This window comes from Calonectris borealis, chromosome 2 (assembly GCF_964195595.1).
Source record: "Calonectris borealis chromosome 2, bCalBor7.hap1.2, whole genome shotgun sequence".
NCBI classification, from domain to species: Eukaryota; Metazoa; Chordata; class Aves; order Procellariiformes; family Procellariidae; genus Calonectris; species Calonectris borealis.
The window spans coordinates 112,350,584-112,370,841 of record NC_134313.1 but is presented as its reverse complement, the minus strand read 5'-3'; the positions used below and the strand labels follow the sequence as shown (position 1 = coordinate 112,370,841).

The 20,258-nt window shown below is 44.4% G+C and overlaps 1 protein-coding gene across 1 annotated transcript in view; it reads right to left on the bottom strand.

The window, feature by feature from the left end:
- LANCL2 (LanC like glutathione S-transferase 2) overlaps positions 1 to 14,518 on the bottom strand; it is a 31,394-nt gene extending 16,876 nt beyond the window's left edge. Inside the window, exons 1-3 of the mRNA XM_075142934.1 lie at positions 14,214 to 14,518; positions 3,689 to 3,806; positions 691 to 898 (exon numbers count right to left, since the gene is read on the bottom strand). Coding sequence (XP_074999035.1) covers positions 691 to 898; positions 3,689 to 3,806; positions 14,214 to 14,417 — 530 coding nt within the window. The 5' untranslated portion in view covers positions 14,418 to 14,518. The remainder of the gene's footprint in view (positions 1 to 690; positions 899 to 3,688; positions 3,807 to 14,213) is intronic.
- Positions 14,519 to 20,258: the final 5,740 nt, after the last annotated feature.

Genomic DNA, 20,258 nt, shown 5'->3' with positions numbered 1-20,258 from the left:
ACAGGGCTCCAGTGCTTCCAGCCCTCGCCGGGACAGCCATCAGCTCTGTACCAGCAAAGGGACAGTCAGTTCTCCAAGGAAGCTCTACATCTAAATGGGATTTCTCAAGACATTTGTTACATTTAGATTACTTTGAAAAGGGGCTGGAATTTTTTCAGGCTATAAGCTCTGACCTAATTAAAGCCCTTGCCTTTGACGGTTCAGCAAATACCTCCTCTTTGTTTTATTAAATCTTTGTTACATATCAATCCGATGTATCATGTTTCTGTCTGGATGTTTCCAGATCCCTGCAGCATACATGTTTTGTAATGAATCTACAATTAAGACCCACTCTTTACAGGAAGCATCATGTACTGCACAAGCACTACATATTGCCGATGACAAGCATGCAGCTTTTGTTAAATGTCACTTCAGTGTGACAAAATCAAAACGTGCATGCACTACAGATATGCCCAGGACATCCTGTCCTTACAGTGACAGAGGACTCAAGATAACCTTCTAAATATGAATCAAGTGTAAGCCAGCTTTAACAAAGATAAAGACTATTTTGTATTCTCTACTGAAAATATATCAGGGGAGAAAGTGTCTCCTTTTTTTAATCCTGTCCTCCAAAACTCCACTTGCTAATATTACTGAAGTAATTCTCTCTACAAATGAAGGGCATGGCTTTTTCCACCATGAATCACTTACTTGGCAACACATTCTTTAGATTCACTGTCGTTTTTCAGCTTGTGATAAACCACTGCACCCACAGCCAGTGGCCCAGCATCACCACAGAGGAAAGTAACTCTTCTGCCATTCAGATTGCGAAGGATTCTCTTCACATAATCAAGAGACCGCTGCAAATGGCTCTGGTTTTTCGTGACGCGGTACAGTTGCAGATATAAGAGGGCAATACCTGGAACAACCACAAGAAAAAGAGATAGTTTCATTTACTTTTCCTTCTAAGTACATTATATTCCCCTCTTTAGTGCCTCTGAACCAGTAACTGAAATGCTAGCAGGTATTTGGGCAATTAAAACATGTCAGTAAAGGGTCCTAGCTTATGCAATGGGAAGTCATCAGGCCATCTATTTTGATTACATTTCAATCTGGATTGTGACAAAAATAAAAAAAAAAATCAGACTGAAGTCCAACGGTAGACTCACAATTTGCAAAAAGGAAGAAAATTCATGACATAGGCACCAATGCTTGGTGAAGAAATCACTGAAGACTCAAAAATTTGGGCTAACAAGCATCTGTATGACCAAGTACATTGACTGTACACTACTGATCTACTATATGCAAGAAGTGACTTATTTTCCATTTGATTTGTAAGAGGATCTTTTGATGAGTTTTTGGATTCAACTTGCCAAGTTCTTATAACCCTTAAATGTATTTCACAACAAGATTATGAGCTTCTACAAGTTAAGCTGGTTTGTAAAAGCCAAAAAGCAAACAAGTCCTCAGAGAATGCCAGAAGGTGGTATCAAGCTTTATTCCATTAAACTCATTACATAGTCTTCCATTAAAACAAAACTAAACCAAACCTTAAAAATTGCAACAATGTAGACTGAAAAAAGTGAAACAAAACCACCTAAGCGGGTGTTTATTGGCCAACTGCAAGCATACCTGTGCAGAAGCAAAAAATTTACCTCCAGACTGTACCGCATCTCAAACTCGTTTCTGAACAGGGAGAGCACCCTCCTGAGCAACAACCAAAGCCAAGTACGCACAAGGCCCACTTAGCTCCGCAGAGAGGCTACCTGAGGAGTACAAGAGCAATAGCACAAGAGTGCTGGTACACCCTCAGATGTTCTCTGGACTGGCTTTGAACAGGCATTTCTAGATGAGTCCAGGAGGAGAGCTGCAGAGCTTGGTTAGCCCAATTCAGTGGCACGTTTCGTGGGATTTCTGTAACCCTTTTTTATGTTGCAACAAATGTGTAGATATCTGGGCTTGATCAAAGGATGATCAGAAAAGTAGCCATGAGGCCCAGTTCATCCAATCCTTCCTTGTGCAACACCCTTAAAATGGCTCCTCCAAGATGTCTGGCACATACAAAGAGTACTTGTATAAGCAAGATGGACTCTAACATGAGTCCTATGATTGTTACATGCCGACAGCATGCGCTCCAAGATTTCAAAGATGCTTCACAGAGCACAAGCCAATGCTCAGGACTGCACTGCCAATAAGATTTGTCTAGACTTAGTACATAACAAGCAGGGCAGTTGTTTTCAGCATTGCTTTTAGCTTCTGATCTGCACACTAGCAAAATGCTGCAAGGAGCAAGTTTGGGGAGAAAGTATTTGCATCAAGTATTTTAAAAGCCAGATCATTTAAATATTTTTATTCAGAGTCATTTCCACAGAAGCCTTGAAAGAAGTTTACAACTTGGAATGGACGTAGCTGGCGATCCTTCTACAGGATGGAAAAACCCCACTCTCATTACACTGTGTTACTTGTTCATCTATCTTCTTGTTTCAGCTAATGATGGCTGTTTTACTTTTAGCTTATGACTCATTTTCAGCACGCTCTGGTTTATCAGCCGTAACTTCAGTTGTCAGTCACAGTGTCAGAACACAGCTTCCCGGGAGCCGTTTTGTAATGTCAGCGCGAGAAAGACCACCACTGGAGATCTTCTGCACTCACTTAGCAGCCACTCACTTTCAGACCCTGAAACACATCTACTGTTTAAGCCTGAGTTGTCTAAAACTTCCCCATCCATCCACCCACAGCACCATCTGTACCAAATCATCAAGAAGAAAGCAAAGAAATTTTATCCTTTCATTGACAGAATTAAGCCTGAGCATGGGCAAAGCCTCGAGAGTTTTTCCAAGCCACTCCCCCTCACAAAGATAAAAGAATAGATCTCCTCAGGGCACATTTCAAACATGCTGTGCTAAAAGCATAAGTACGCCTGAAGCATGAGCTAGGCAGAGCAGGAATAAAATATGCCATTGTAATAGCAAAGTGGCACTTAAGAGGCCTAGACAAAAAAGCGTTTTGGCAGCTTGAAGAGCAGTGGCTGCATCAAGCTTGACAACTGCAGGCTCTGCCTAAAGGATCAGAAGGGCTCACTCACATTTGGACAGCATCAGTGATGCAATGCTAAATGAATGACAGTGCCTAGCAATAACCAGCGCTTGCACACACCTTTTTATCTCCATGCACTTCACAATCTTACAAACCCACCTCCATACTCCCCTTCCTCACACATTCATTTTACCATTTTTGTACAGACAGAACAAGCAGAGCCAAATTATCCATATTCCAGATGTTAAGGCTCCAAGCTCCTGGGCACAGAACACCTCCTCTCAATGATTAGAACCATCAGACAACTGCTAACTATCAGTCAGTTGAACAGAAAAAGGTGAAAACAACCCATTTTAAGAAAATATTAAAGAAACTAGAGGTAAGCCAAAAGAAGGAGTAGCCTTAGAAAATCCACTCGTTTTGCAAGACAAAGATTTCCATATACAAAAGCCAATTACCTCCCTCTAACTAGATCCTTTGTCCACTGAAATCAATGCAAGTCATTCCAGACAGCAAATGACCAAGGGTCCAGAGTGAAAAGAAACCAACTCACACAAATGCCTGTATCAGAGTATTTCTGCTGCTCCTGTGAGAATATCAGAACCTCCTCCTGTGAATAAACCCAATTATGCCATTTAACAAACACAATTCATTCAAGTTCTAGCTTTCTCACCAGTCCAGCCAGTATAGGCAGAGCAGTCATGTGGATCTGCTGTCTTCAGCCCTTCCTCCATTTGTTGCAGAAGGTCCTTGATTTTTGTCTGGATCCGTTTTGAGAACTGAGCACTGACCTGAAAAGAGGAGACAGGAGAAAAGGAACGAGTCAGAAGAGGAAAGAATCCAAGAATGCAAGCCAGCTGCCCCACTTTCTTGTTTGGAAAAAACAAACAAAAAATAACTAGGAAATAAACACTACATGCAGCAATCAGCAGTGTCAGGGTGGTTCATCTTAAGTGTGTTCCCATGTAATGCATTCTGATTACATATTAGAGTAAGTTACTAGTATCTACATTAAACAAAAATTATCTGGGGATGCTTTAAAGTCACATGAAGAGCAGCTATGGACACTGTGACAATATGTAATTACACGCTGCCTCTTATCTCAGGCTCTTAATACAGCAAGCAAAGCTTCTCTGAGCTGAGTAAAAGACGAATAGAAGCAAACAGAAGACAACCATCTGCTGCCACTCCATGGGCCAATACGCCATTCAAGGTCCTGGTACCAAGACCACGTTATGGACGAACACAGCATAGTGAACCTACAAGCCCTGTGTAATAGCTGGTTGCTCTCATCACAAGGTCCCTGCACATCTTTTGGGGCACTATGGAGCGGGAAATAGCTAAAGGAAAATAAATGCTTATATTTGAGACAACCAAGTCAAAGTCAAGCCATCATTTTCAATGATGTGCTCAGTCACATCATCCATGATGTATTCACATTTTCTTCCTAAATCCAAGACTCTTTTTGATGTCCCAGTCTGTGACCACCACATGGAAGGCAAGTCACTTAGAGCCATAAAATGCCCTTCCTTTTGCTTCTTGCTCTCTCCTCTCCCCAAAACAATATTATCATGACATGCTTTATCATGAGAGGAGGTTGTTAAACGCAGTTGTTAAATGCAGTATTGAAGAACAACTACCTAAAAGAATGAGCTAGCCACAAGGAAGATGAGTAAAAGCAGCTTGGCAGCTTCAGGTCATGCATGAAGTTGAAGAAACTAACTTTTGATTTTATTGGTTGCTTGCTTTTACTTTTGACCAAGAAAAGTTTACCTAGATGCTATATATGAAATATAACACAGGATACTTTACTCTTGCCACCATTTCCCTCTCATTAAGCATACTGTATGGGAAGATACATTATTAATTACTCCCTTAAGCCTATGGAATGTGGAAATAGTCAATTATTTACTGCCCTATTAACTTCCATGGGAAAGAGTATTCAGGAAATCACTTCACAGGACAAGTCTACATTTGAGTGGGAACATCAGAAACAATACTCAAATGTTTTTTTTTTTTGTTATGTAAACAGTATCACTTATTGATCAACTTTTCCTATTAACACATTTATTTTAAAATATAAAAGGTATTTTATACATTTAAATAGAGCCTAAGGTCTAGATTTACTTATAGAACAATTTATCTACTATGGAGCGAGAGAAAGAGAAACAAAAAAACCTCTTCTCTTTCTGGGCTATAGGAAAAGCTTTACCATTACCAGGTAATTGCATCACTCTGCAAAATAGTGATGTACACGAACTGCGTGCCACCCAAAAATATTTTGTGAATATGCTTTTTCCATCATCTACAGAAAGCCCTAAGCATACATCACTTGTCACCTAAGTCTCAAATTATCCAGGAACATCTAGAAGAGAAACTCTCTAGGAACATGGAAGCCAGCAGAGCTTCCCCACCTCCCAAACCAAGAGTCACAACGCAGTGGTCATCAGAAAAAGGCCATTACGCAATGTGGCTACCTGTCAGTTTACACTGAGAATAAACTACTGTTTTCTGAATAGTGCTTGATCTCCTTCCACCATTTGCTTCCCCAACCTGCTCCCAAATAACAGCTGGAACAAATCAGATTGGTGAAGGCTTAGTTTCACGTTAAACACATCTACATTTATGATGTTTTACTGGAGAAGGAGAAATTAGCTCATTAGGACGGCAAGTTCTTGTTTGATTGCAACACATCCCAAAAGGGAGAGGTTCAGATAAATGACAGGTCCTGGATGCCAGCAATGCAACTGATTACTCAAAATACACCACACTTTGTACTCCTGTTCAGAGTGGAACTTCAAACAAAAAGCAGTGAATTCAAACATCCATTCAATGGATTCAGAAATCAGAAAGATAACGAGAATCACACAAGTCCTCTGACACACTCAGAAGTCTCCAGGGTCAATGGTTCAAACAATTTTATGATAGTGGAATAGGGAGGAAAACGGAAATTGTGCCATTATATCTCATGTCACACATACGACTCTAGGAAGGAGCTATAGCTCCCTTAACCTTCTCCAGTAACTCTAGAAGTAGCAACCAAACACAGTAAGCATCTGATGTCTCCTCTTTGGCCTTAATATGGCATTAAGCACCTTTTGGGTAGGAAACTGTACCATGCACACACAACACAACACACACCCCCTCCCCTTTTAACTAGTTCACCGAAGTCTCGACACAAAGCAAAAGCTTTCCCAAGGGCAGAGCTTCTCTCCTTCAAAAGACAGCTACGCCAAGGCTGAGGCATATGGTGAAACAGCGTGAGGATATCCACGCGGATGCATCCAGGCATAGCGCTCAGTTTATCTGACAAGAGTGAACTAAGGTTTCAGACTCCCGGATTGTTTACCTACTGCACATCACAAGCAGGCTGGTTATCTTTTTGTTCTGACAGTAAACCTGCTGTTACCAAATCGGGATATTTTTTATCAAACACCAGATCAAATTATTTAGAGGCAGGAGGGGAGGACTAGGACATCAGGACACCTGGGTTCTGCTTTGAAACCTTGGTCCCGTACAAGTAATTTAGCTCAGGTTGGCATTTCCCTCTCTCTAAAACGGGAATTGTAACTTACCTATCTTGATTCAGTGCTTGGAAAAGCACAGATGAAAGGATTTTTTGATTATGATTATAATAATTTATCAGCCCAAACAAAGTTACTCCCAAGCTTATGCCAGTGTGAATAGGTTATGAGCGGCAACAAAGTTTTCCCCAGCTACCTACCTACCCCTCCACCACTGCCTCTTTTTTTTTTTTGGTTGCTCTGAAGCTTTAACAACAGAGCACCGCCACTGTTCATTTGATAAGATTATTATATAAGCTTATAACAGATGCTTACACACACTAGAATAAATTAATTACATAAAGAAATGAATGAAGGTGGCTTTAGAAGTTTTATAAACCTCCTTCAAGAATCTTATGGCAGCATTACAGCTGAGCACAAAGCACGCTAATTCGTGTTGAGCACAGATTGATTTTCATGAGAAGCATATTAATTTCATAAGGATGATTCCAGCTGGCATTCAGGTATTCCCTACAGGTATTCCTGTAGTGAAAAACAAAAACCAGGAAGCCTGACCTCTGATATCCAGTATCACATTTACTTTTAGTTCACAACAGACTGGGTGATAACAGGAGCTGAAGAGTATCTTTAACAAGTACAAACGGCTTTCTCCAGGAATTCAACTGCTGCATTACTCCTCTGCTGCTGCAGGAAGAACAAACACTGTCATCCCAACCACTGCTCAAGTTTTAGATCAGCAAAACACAAAAAATGAGTGCTCATTCCCCGTTATACCCAACAGATCCCTGCACCATATTGATTATGAGAGAAAGGCTCTCATAAGAGAGCCACAAGAGAGGCTCATTATCAGCATGAAACAAAAGTAGCGCAGAAAAATACAAATATGTTGGTTTTGCAAATGAATTGTTTTGTGATTTATTTGAACCATATCACTTTTTCCATTGCAGTGAGGCAGTATGCAAAGCTACATCCCAATCCAAAGCCTTTTAAAGCCAACAAAAACGTAAGGAATGAAGGCGTATATGGAACATCTTCGGCACTAATGACGTGGTGTCCAAATTATGCTGTCCTTGTCAGCAATGCCTCTTTCCCCTGTTTTCTTTCATTTGTAGGCTTCTTAAAAAGAACTTAAACAATCTTCTTTTGTAAACTTAGCACTAAAAGCACAACATGTTACAAAATAGACACTACGATGCAAATAAAAATCTCTTAAAAGAAATGCACACTTCACTTGCAGTTGATATTACAATAAAATACCAATTCTTACTGAACTACCTCTCCATCACAGCTATATCCAGCTTTACAGCTGTGGCTTTACAACAAACCAGCACCAGGAGCAGATAAAGCAATAAGCAGCTGCTATGTATGTGTTTTATATGATGATTTCTGGTAGGTAAGAGAAGCCCATAACCTGAAGTCTTGCAAGTTTTAAAATAAAGCATGCACATTTGGACCAGATATCACAGTGCTTACATAAGTCTGACAACGCAACCGTGAGACTTTATGCCACTCCTTTTGTGGTTAAAATACTCTGGTCTGACTGACAGGGTGAGTTATCTCATTTGCCTTTGTCAAAGACACTTAGATATCGATGTTTTTCAAAGCATTTATTTGCATCTTGGTGATCTATGCCAAGTAACTTGTGCAGACTCAGAGCAGGATGGCAGGACAGTGGAGACCTGAGCTGAGCTTCCTCAAGACTTGCTAGCCCTTCTTGCCACCACCAGCTTCCGAAACAACCATCTTACTATTAAGCCTATTTTACCATTACATTATTCTCTTCTACCCCATCACCTTTTGGGGTACTGAAGAAGGAAGCAATTGATTACGCAGAAGCAGCAAGGAGATGGCCTACACAGCGAGTGCTACCTACTGAACGAGCAAAATAACATTTTTATTTTATCTCAGTTCGAATCAGGTTAAGAAGAGAGATTTCAGAGAGAAGTGACTTTATTGTCGGTGATGTGTACAACAGGAGACATAACATGGTGCTGGGTTTTCTTTCAGGCAAAGCGCATTTCACAGAGAAAAAAAAATACAGCTCAAGTTGGCACTGCAGTGAAGACTCATTCAAAAACCAAACTTGCACAGGAGACTGCACGAGGGACATGACATACACTGGTAAGGGAAAACAGGGTGGGGAACGACTCACAGCTCTACTGGAATGAGAAATCCTGGCCGTATGAAATCATTGGGAACTTTGCCACTGACTGTAAGGGAGCCAGGTTTCACACCCACGCACTGGAGCACGGGCTTATGGAAGCAGGATGAGGTCTCAATGCTCACCTCCACAGAGCTCCTGCAAGAGCCGACCAGAAGGCAGTAGGATCCCACACGCAGAACTTAGCAAGGTCAGCTGGGAAGTGACCTGCCTTTTTGTACAAAAAAACAAGTTTTGCTTTGTTTTTACCTAAATGAAAAGACTGTTACAGCTCTAAGAGTGGCTTTTTTTCTTCTCTGAAAATGTCAGATACTAAGAAACCTCATCACCCAGCCTCTGAAACACAGCTCTCTGCTACTACTCAGCTAGGTCCTTCCAGAAACAAATGCCAGTTCTGCAAAACCACATGCTTAATAAATGATTTGAAACACTGCTGCCTGTAGAACACATTGCTCTGTTTTTCAGTGATCTGGCACCTAGTGCTATACATGTGACAGTGGGGAAAAAAGGGAAAAAAAAAAAAAAGAAGAAAAGAAAAAAGGGGGAAGGGAGGGAAAGAGAGAGAGAGAAATCAATAGCTGAACTACTACACTGCTACAAATGCCAACTTAGGAATGGGCTGCATCACCCTACCTCAGAGGAGATGAGGGCATGAAAAACAGCATTAAAAGGCAATCCACTCAAGTTACAGAAAGAATTGTTTAAAGCACCTAAGAAATAGTGACACTGTGCCTCTAATGCATTTGTGTGTAAAAGGAGTTATTTGTCTCATTGGTGATTAGGCTGCAAAAAACCAAAACCTAAAGATTTAGATCATCATAAAAAGTCATCAAAAAGCTTCGGATTATTCGTAACAAAAATAAACATGATTAACAGACACCCAGGAACAATATCCTATGTTTTGGGAAATGGAGGCTGACAAAGCAAAAGAGCAATACTGAAAATCACTGGTCCTCCAAGTAGCCTAACACCAGTATGCTACTTCTTGAAAACTAAGAAAAAGTCTGTTGCAAGTACGAATTAAAGTCACTCGTTACACAAAGGTCTCTAACCCAGCTGGGACATTTTTAGGTAAGTCCACAAGTTGTATAAAAAGCTAAAACCTCTACCAGTACTGTCTAAATTATTTTGATGCACAGACAGCAGGTATATTCCACATATTGAACTTGACAGCACATCAGTGTTGTGCAGTTAGACCCCAAATAGAATTTATTTTCACTGGAAAATGAGTATTTGTTATTGCACTTGTCCACACAACTAGCCGGAGTAACAACTCATTAACACAGGTCTGCAAGAAAAAAATAGAAACCAGTGAAGGGCGGATGGACGTGAGATAATTTAATCAGATCTTGGGCTTTTATTTTAAAAAGTATCCTCATTCAGAACTGGTTGACTAAAACCAAATAGGTTTAAACGGCTGTTTAAGGTGTTAAGGTGTTGTCCTGAATAACAGGAGAGGCTTTCAATATAAAAGCATCAGAAAAGCGCCAAGTGGCATTTGATGCTGATGTGCGCTGCAGGAAAGAAGCAGCAGTTCTTCCTCTCTGGCTGTGTATACTAATTGCCATGAGCTAGTAATGGACAATGAAGTATAATAAATTGATTCTCAGACTCAATTTTTATCAAGACTCACAAAAAGCAAAACAAACTTTCTTTCAACAGAAACATGATTTGCAGTACTCAGACTCCTCTATTAAAATAGCACGCACCTGAGATGAGGTGCCAGGAAATAGCCAAAAAAGTGGCAATCTCAAGAAACGCAGCTACTCATCCCACACCTCCGGCAAAAAAGTGGGAAGAAATATTTACGGGCTCTGGAGGTTCAATTTTGCCTCCAGTGCAATGAGTGGTATGATTCCCACTAGTGTAAGTGGCTGCAGAATCAGTCCCAGAACAGAGAGAACTTGCTGCTTTCAGCGAGACAACTAAAATGCCCTGTGAGACAACCCAACAAATTTAAAAAATACCACAGGGAAGGGAATGAAGAGTGAGGCAATGACAAAGAACTTCAGATATATTTTTTGAAATATATTTTAAAGGAGGAGGAAGACTGAAAAGCCACATAAAGGAATTACCAGATCTAACAAGAGACTGAGAAAGCACCAGGAAACTAAACACCACTAGATCACCCAAAAGATAACCTAAGTAAATATTCTGTATCCCCATTAAGTGATAATCTTTGCCAATAAGCATCATTAGCTTGAAAACAGGTTCTCTGTTAGGAGCCCCCTGCAAAGTCTAATTAAGTACATTGTATACATTTGTCAGAACACACCACCTTTTACTAATATTCTTAAAACATTATGGCAAGTCACAAAAAACTTATCAAGAAAGAATTGGCCTAAAAAAGAAGTTACTGTTTGGGCATCCTAGTGACCTATCATAAAGTTTGAATCCAATTCTGCTGGTGAGCAGCTTTCTCAGACACGTTACAGAAGCAGTTCAAGTCCATGATACTTCCACGGTGAAGAAATCTAGTTAAGAAAAAGTGAATTTCAACTACACGAGCAGAGCCCACCTAGATTACTGCAGTGTTTACTGTGACTATTTTTAAGAGGGCAAATCAGCAGCCCAAAACTTTGTTTTCTCTTCTCCTGCTCCCATACCTTCTTGCTTCCTGAACTGTACCTGATGCATACAAACACACGCTTCCATATGCAGCACTTTGTCCCAATCGTCTCACATTTCGGACAATGACTTGAAGAGCTTCTTGTCCTTTTATCAGCCGGATGAATTTTAGATGGCAATCATGGCAGCTTATGAAATCAAATGGAGGGATTAATAATGCATTGCCTTCCATGACAACGGCAGAGCCCTGCACACCTCTAGCTGTCATTACGTGAGTCACTCAATGCTCACCGCTCCACACAGCAGCAGATGGGAGGAAGAAATTATGCAGCGCACTAAGGGCTTCTGAAAGCTGCTCTCATTTTTAGGAAACTTGTGCTATTGTGTACAGCGGTTTACAGAACAGATTTCCTAACAGAAGTCCTTTTGTCTTCACTGGGGTTTTAAGCAGGCAAAGACGATTCTCTGACAGGACTAGAGCCTGTTAAATGGAAAAAAAAAACCAACCAAACCACAAACCAAAAACCACAAACAACAACAACAACAAAAGCACCCCAAAATACTCATCAGAAGTCTCATAAAAGTCAGCATAGTACTAGGATTGACAATATGCAAATGCTGCAAAGAATATAAATACACATAAATATACTCATAGCTAAATTCTAGCCCAGAAACATGTAGGACAATTCCTCAGATTTTGCAGATGCAGAAACAAAAAAAAATGTACACTCGCATCTGCCTTCTCCTATGAAATACACAAAGTTGAAAAAAATTCAAAGACCACTGAAAGTTGCTGTAGTTACATCATTTTAACTGGTACAGAAGATGATTTGTTCTTCCAGAAGAGCTTCATACTTTTGAAGGTAACAAAGCCCAGATACCACCTTTTACCAAATACACAGCTTTGCTAAAATACAGTGCTCAAAGATATTTTCCAAACAAAGCTGCCAACTGTCACACAGTAACAAGGAATGTCATCCACCACTGATGCTGGGAAAAAACATTTGCACCCACTGTAAAATAGCATACTCATCTACAGCAGAGCAGACGTTCCTAACGTCAATCTAGGGCTACAAATTCATTGACTAACTCATTTCAGCTCTGCCACAGAAGAATGTCTCTGAATTTGGATTAATTCAAGAATTAAATCTGAAGTAAATTAGAGTTGAACTATTCTGCAATACAGCTAGTATTCTCAAAAAAAAATTTTTAAGGAAGTTCACCTTCCTCTGATATCAGTTCTCACTTTGGAAAGCTGTAGTCAGCCTAGATCAGCAGTAAATGAAGGCTTATTTTCTCTTTAAAAAAATGGACATGAAGTGTAGGATCTAAAGCAGGTACCTAAGAAGGATGACTGGCCTACAGAAGGCCTTAGAAGAAAGTTCTTGGTATGTTTTTTACCAATTTAACAACGATATATAGCTATAGCTGTTCTGCCATTTCCTCTCTGCCTTCATACTTCAACTCATCATACTTGGATGTTTTTTACATATTGAGCCAGATACAAAAGAACAAAGAAATCACAGTTCTCCTTCACAAAAAAAAATTAGTTTTACCAGCACTGAGTATACTACTAGGGATTTTTGTAAAAAATCAGATTTCACTTCCAAACCTACCCTTGCTTTTTAACCCTTTTCAAGCGTCAAGTTCTACTTTTGACAGCTGCAATTAGCTCTAGCAGTAAGACACCGACCCCCCAAAGTACTCTCTTTTGTGCGCTCTGCTTAGTCACACATAATTTCATAAATCTCAGCTGCAACAACTAGTGAAACCTTTCACTGCCTTGGACTGATGGTGAGCTGATGCTGTCCTGCTCATTTGGGAAGAATCCTGCTCTCACTGCTGGGCAGCACCATCCTTGTCCTACCCTATCAGTAAATCAAGGTAATTCCTTACTGCCACAAGTAGGAAAATACAGAGCCGAGATTAAAGGCTCTCCTTTATTCACTCCAGCGTACAGGCGAGTGAGTTAGGAAAGTTAGCTCCGCACCCAGCACGTTTGCACTTCTAGCAATGTCACCATGCAGTGTTTTTCATCCGAAAGATGACGAAGCAGCACAGTATTGAAAGATGAGGCCACTCAGGGGCTAAAATGACAGAAAGTCCATATTCTGGTATTCCTTCTGCAGCATAAGCCAGCCTGCGTGGTTAACAGGCCAGAGCAGCTTCTGTGCTTAAAGCCTAAACCACACATAGCTCCCCAACCAGCAGCGCCTGGTGTCTAGGAGATAAGCGGCGCATGAAGACTGCGAACCTCGTGTGACCAGTGCCACCACCAGACAGACGCTCTGCTGGCCCGAACCCACTGCCAGGTGCCTATCATGGTGCACCTGAATCCACAAACGTGTCTCTGCCAGTAAACACATGCCTTGGAGAGAGCGGTCCAGCACCACCTACAGCCCGAGTGTTGCGGTCACCTGAGGAGAAACTCGTCTTTTCTAGACGCGTGCTCATCTTGTCCCCTCCCTGCGAGCCTTCTTTGGTGAAACTCGGGCAACTTGTAAGAGACAGAACCGCCCTGGTAACTGCAGCACAGGCAGCGCTACCCCCAGGCCCGGGACCAGGTTCACTCGCGTTCAGGGGGAAAATAAACAGCTTATGGCGGTTACTTCCACCGGCTCCAAGCCGTGCGGCCGGGCTGAGCCGAGCTCCCGCTCCCGCCCTCAGCTCTCCCCGCCCGCCTCTCCCCTCAGCAGCCCTCGAGGCCGCTGCCTCTGCCACGCCGCCCGCGCGGGAAGAGCCCGGCGGCCCGCCCCGCCCCGAGCCGCCCCGCCGGAGGCCGCGGCCGGGCCCAGGGCCCCGCCGGAGGCCGCCCCGGGGCAGCGCCACGGCCGTCCGCACCGCGGGGCGGTCCCTGCGGGGAGGGAGCGCCCCGCGGTGAGGCAGGGCCCGGGGGGCCGGGACGCGGCGCCTGCCTGCGCGCTCGCCCGCCGCCCGAGACTCACCTTCCCATCGGCGCCGAAGGGGAGGGACTCCTCCTCCGGCGGGAGCGGCGCCCTGTCCCGCTGGGCGTCCGCCGCGCTGGGGGCGGCCGCGGCTCCGGCTGCGTGGGGCTGGTAGTCGGGGTAGGGGTTGGCGAAAGCCCGCTCCTCCATCTCCGCTTCGCCGCCCAGCTGCAGCTTCAGCCTCTTGGACATGCTCTCTCCCATCTCAGCCGGCCCCCGGCCCGCCTCCCCGCACGGCAAGCCGGCGGGGACACACTCCGCCCCGCAGAGCGGCGGATTTGCAGCAACTCGAGCGCCGCGCCCGGCAGCTGCCCCCGGCTACAGCCGCGGCCCGGCGGGCGCGGAGGCGAGGGGCCCGCGGCGGCCCCGCGGCGCTGGGGCAGGGGCAGGGGCTGGGTCAGGGAGGGCGGCGAGGTGCGGCCCGCCGGCCCCGCGTTGAGGGGGCTGCGGTGGCAGTGCCCGCGGCCGCTGGCTCATCTGGGCCGCCTCAGGGCGGAGGCGCCGCCGGCCCCGGCCCCGAGCCGCCGAAGCCCAACTTGGGAAGGCGAAAGGGGAGCTGCGACGCCGCGGCTCTGCCTGGCGTCCCCGTCAGCCGGGGAGGGGGAGCGGCGAACGCGGCGGCGGCATCACACCCGCAGGGGCAGAGCGCGGCCAGGGCCGCGGCCGGCCCCCCCCGCGGGGAGAGGCAGCCCGCCCGCCCGCGCAGGCTGGGTGGCACCGCTGCAAAGCTCGCCCGAGCTCCTCATCGTCCCCCGCCGGGGCGTCAGTCCCTGGGGCTGCTGCTGCTGCCGCCGGCCGCACGCCGGGCGGCGGAGCGGGGCTCCCGCCGGCTCCTCCCGCCCGTCCCCCCGTGGCGGGGACGAGCCGTCGCCCGGCGCATCTCAGAGGAACGGCAGCAGCAGCAGGAGGGGGAAGGACAGCCCCAGGAGCAGGCAGTACGCCACCAGCTCCTTCGCCCGGCTCATCCGCAGCCTCCGCCGGGCCGCGCTCATCCGCCAGCAGCCCCCGCGCCCTGCGCCCCGACCCGCGCCCTGCCCCGGCGGGAGGGAGGCGGCGGCCGCGGCCCCAACGCCCGCCCTGAGGGGAAGGAGGCGGCAGGCGGCGGCGGCGACCGCCCCTCAGCCGGCGAGGGGAGGCAGCTGCCCGGGGAGAAGCGGGGGGGTGGCCTCCTTCCCTCGTCCCGCCCTCGGGTTGTAATGCCGGGCTAGCGGCTCGCGGCGGCCGCGCTGGCTGCGGGCAGCGCTCTGCCTACGGGGAACCCGCTCCCAAAAGCTAAAATATATTACAAAAAGCAAAAAACATAAAAAAAACCTCACAGCGCTGGAGGGGACCGGCGGCGGCAGCTCGTCGTCCCCAGCCTGTGTCCCCCGTCCACGCGTGGGGCCGGGCGCGGGCGGGTGGGGAAGGACCGCAGCGGCCGGCGGTGGCGGCTGGGCGTGAGGGGGGGTCGCATCCCGCCTCGGGAGAGCAGTGGCTCGATCCCATGTGGATCAAGCGTTTCTGTTTGGGATCCAGTCCTGGGGGAGGGGGGTGGGGGTGCTGCATGCCAGGGCACCGTGTCAACATAAATTTAGCCCGTCATTTTATGGACGCATCCATCTAAAGGTAGGAGAAGAGCTCCGGGTGAAGGGGCACTGTACAATAATCAAGGATAAATCTTGTCTATTCACAAATAAATGGTAGATGCTGTCAATGTTGTCATAGCCTTCAGGAATTCGTATCACATACTGAAACACCCTTGTGTAGAAACAGGCTGCAAAAAGCCTGCAATCCAGCCAAACGCAGCACACAGCATTGTGTAAAAATACGAACTCAGGAGACCTCATTATCCCATTAAATATTTACTCCCAACTATTCCATCGCTTTTTGCTAGTAATTGGAAGTCAGCCAGACCATAAACTATTAATTCAAGATCTGGACACTGTGCAGACTTATTGATCTTTAGTTTTCTGTAATTTTATTGCTATCAAAATACATATTCAGTGTGTAAGATTAAATTTAGGTGACGCCTCTCCCAGCATTGGCTTCAGTTTACAGTTGTTTGTAGCGATATACATGTGAATAAATAGGACATGTCCATTATCTTGTGGCAGGATATACATTTTAGGAAGTGCTTTCTTCATTTTACGTATTTTTAGAAAGTGACCTGATGACAAAGCAGAAATTCCAAACAGCTTGTCTGACAAGAGGTACCTTGTATTTGCTCTGGAAGTGAAAATAACCATCCGCTCAAAAATTACACAACCATCTATAAAATATCCTCTTTTGTAATCATTTTTAAAAAATCATTTTATGCATTATTTTCTCTTTAATGGGGAAGTCTTTTGTGCAGTGTTGCGGAGCCTGAAAGGGTAAATGCAGAACCTTTTTAAAAAAATCTCTTGTCTCTGTGTAGACATTTTGCTATGCAAAGAACATGGTTTCATCTTGAATGGTTTCCTGCCTTCAGCGAACACCAGCTGCATCAGTGCAAGTCACTACATCCCCATAACGAAGATCAGAATTAAGCCTTTAATACAGAAGCTGTGTGGCTTCTGTTTTGTTATGCCTTCTACTCTCCTTGAATCAAAATGATGGGAATATAAAAGCAAGATCGTATCAACTGGTACCTGCTCAAGGCCTATGGATGAGGAGTGAAGGTGCTTGCAGGAGCAGGTTCTTCTCTTCCTCTGGAGCGGTGGGTTGGGGGGTGGTGGGTTTGCATCTCTTGCGCTGTGCATCATCTCACTGTTTGGTTATCTGCACACTGCTGTGTTTAACACCCTGTTAAACACCTATTTCTGAGGCATTTCCCTCCGTGTTCACTGTTCTTCACGTTTGTTGCAATGTGGTATGTTTAGTCTCAAGCATACAAAGTCGTCTTTTCTTCTCAGCAGGTGGGATATAGTTCAAAAGAATTTTAGGCTTTCCTTTTGCTCCTTTACCTTTGATACACCCAGAGGTCCCACAGCCTGAAAGGGAATCATGGATAAAGGAGGAGGAAAAAGGTTGGGCTGAGTGAGGTGACAACCTTTAACATAAGTTTTAAGCAAGAATAAATTCACATCTATCATCTGTAACAGTAAGGAGCAGGAGGCCTTGCCTATGAAATCATGATTTCCTGGGCGCTTTCATCCAGAATACGTCTAAATGCTACTGAAAGCAGTGAGCCCTCATCCTTTCTTCCCACTCCAGTTATGCACTCCTGTAACCTGCCTTCTGCAGCATTGGCAAACGTGCAGCCCTGCAGCAAGCTGATCTAGCCGAAAGCTGGCCTTTTCCTTTCTGTAATGTAGGTGAAATTGCAGTGAATGTTTAACCAAGGCCTGATTCCTACTTAGATGTCACTATCTTCATATAATTCATGAAAAGTTTTGCTTAACAGATCATTGGGCTACTCATTCTTTACACAGGAGGAATTCATGAACACCTCTCTTTTACTTATTCTGGCCTTTCCTGCCCTCTTTACATCCCGCAGTGTCTGTTACTGAGCTCCCAATGGCACTAGTGCCAATTTTTTAAATAGTAAAATAAAGTATCTGTTACTTTTTGGGCCAGGACTAAATAATCAGAATCCATGCATAAACCATTAATGATGCTGTGCTTTCCCATGTATTTTGCTGTTTGATTCCCAGTATGCGTAGTAAATTATCCTAACTAACAAGGAGGGAAAGAGCATCGTGTATCACAGAGCCAACCCTCCCAGGGCTAGCACACAGCTGCCCTTCACACTGTACCCCACAAAAGCTACATCATGTTGCAATGTGATGCAGCTTGCAGAATGAGTGCAGAATGAGTGTGAGCAACCATCACGAATCCCCGAAGCTCTAGCTGTGACATGTTTAATGGTTCCTTCAGCAGCTGTGTTCATTCTTATTACAGTATAATAGCGCTCATTTATTTTCGTGCGCAATGGCTCCAGATACGTGCAAGCAACAGCCCCATCCATGTTTTGTTCCGTGGAGACAGGATGATGAGTATGTGACTTCAGCACTCATGGTAAAGTGCCTTGTAAATTCTGGGAAACCAGTGTAGCAGCTGGCATTAATCTCATTTTATTTCTAAATATAGATCTATGACATTCAGCTGAAATTAATTGAGAGAAGCGGGAGTTTCAGGAATGGACCCTGCTAATGTGATACATAATGGAGAACAAGGCTCTACACTGCTTTCTTCAGTATTTACCTGTGGAAAAACAAGATATGGGAATTTCTCAGCTGGCATTAATTAGGACAGCAGGTCAGTGGAGACAGGGCAGTTTATACGCACTGCAAATCAAGAACCATACCTTTATTCAAGGTATGATTCATAAATGAAGCTTTCATACTGACTTTTGCTTTCTCTCTCTCTGGTCCTCTCCTCTTCAGGCTGTGCTTTGTGCTGCATCCTTTGTGCTCTGCAGCAAGCCTTTTTCTCCCTAGCACTACCATAGGCCTAAGCCTACACGGGCTTCCTAATTCCCTCTTCACCATTACAATCCCCTCCCCTTAGCTGTACTTCCTAATTTCTTTTTTTCTTCACCACTGTCTAATATTATATTCTGCAACTAAAACTGTTTAGGCCTAATAAACTATGGGGGACTGCTTTTTGTAATAAACATGATATTACAAAATAAAATCTGCAGGACCAGGTTATGCATTTTAATTGCAGAAGACTTACAGATTTTGGACCAAATTCAGTCCTGTGTTTCAATTCAGCTTCAGGTGGAGCATAACCCACTGTAAGAACGAATGGGCTTGTGTGATATGTTGTTATCATACTGCTTTTCAGTAGCAACAAATTTCTCTGGCTGCTGTAGGTAACTGATCTGTATTGTAGCATAATCTTGCTCTTTAAGATCTCGGAGATCTCTGTGAATCTGATAAGGCACTGTGCTACTCAACCACCAAAAAAATGTTTTAATAATAACTCCATCTAATACAATTCTCTTCTTATTTTCTGTTCTTATCTTTGGTCTTGTGGCAGAAAAAGCAGTGTCATCAAGCCTGTTGCACTTCTGTTTTGATGAGCGCACACTAATAGATGATAAGCCTGAGCAGCAGTTGTTGCGCTTCAGCCTGTTTTTAAAGAATGGATTTTGTCATAATCAAACATTTCCCTTCCTTTTCCCCTTAATCCCAGTGGTTTTCATTTTGTACATCCTGAGGAATACAGCTAATAATGATATCATGCAAAGATGCCTGTAAATGTTCTTATAGGTCTTTACTGTCTATGATGAAAATGGAACCAGCTCACTGTTATTAAAATGTACCCTTAATAATCATCGGTCTAGTGTTGGATTTTCAAAGGAGCTATTTCCAACTCTGACAAGGTTTGTAAGCCCAGGGAAAGAAAAGTTAGTAGAAAACAAATGTAACTCTCCCAAAGGCAAGGAGCGGGAGGAACAGAGGTGAAAGATGTGTACTTTCAGGATACCTCTGGCTGGCCAGTATCTATAAAAAGGAGCAACAGAACAAGTGTTGGACGAGAGGATTCCCTTTGCCTAAGGAAGCTGTTGCAAGCTGGATGTTCAAATTTGACTTTAATTCTGCTACATTTTATTTTCTTATTTCTTCTGATATCCTTTGAATGACACAATGTCGGTGCAGCTTACAAAGCAGCCCCAGTCACTACCTTGAGGTAAGGATAGGTGAAAGGCCCAGGCCCAGGATTCTACCAGAAGTAAGGGCATGGTGCTGCGACGCACTGAATGATCTCAGTCCTGTTCGTTCAGGGTTTGATTAGAGACTTTTGTGTTCTTCAAAATGTGCTCACAAGTTCACAGGTTTGGGTTCTATCTTCACTGCTTTTTGCGACATCAGGACAGAGTGGGATAATGTTTTTTGGGGGGACTAAATATGCAAAACACAAGCACCTTCAAGCAAAGTAGCTTTATAACTTCTGCAGGATAAGAATGAACTACAACAGTACAAGAAGGGAGAAGAGAAACAAGGGGAAACAAGGGAATGCAAGGAAGACAAGACAAAGATAAAACCATCAAGGACTAGTGAAGTGCCATGCTGCTCCTACTAAAGGAAATGGAGAAAGATCTCACTGACTTTAAATGAGGCAGCTAGCTTATCTCTA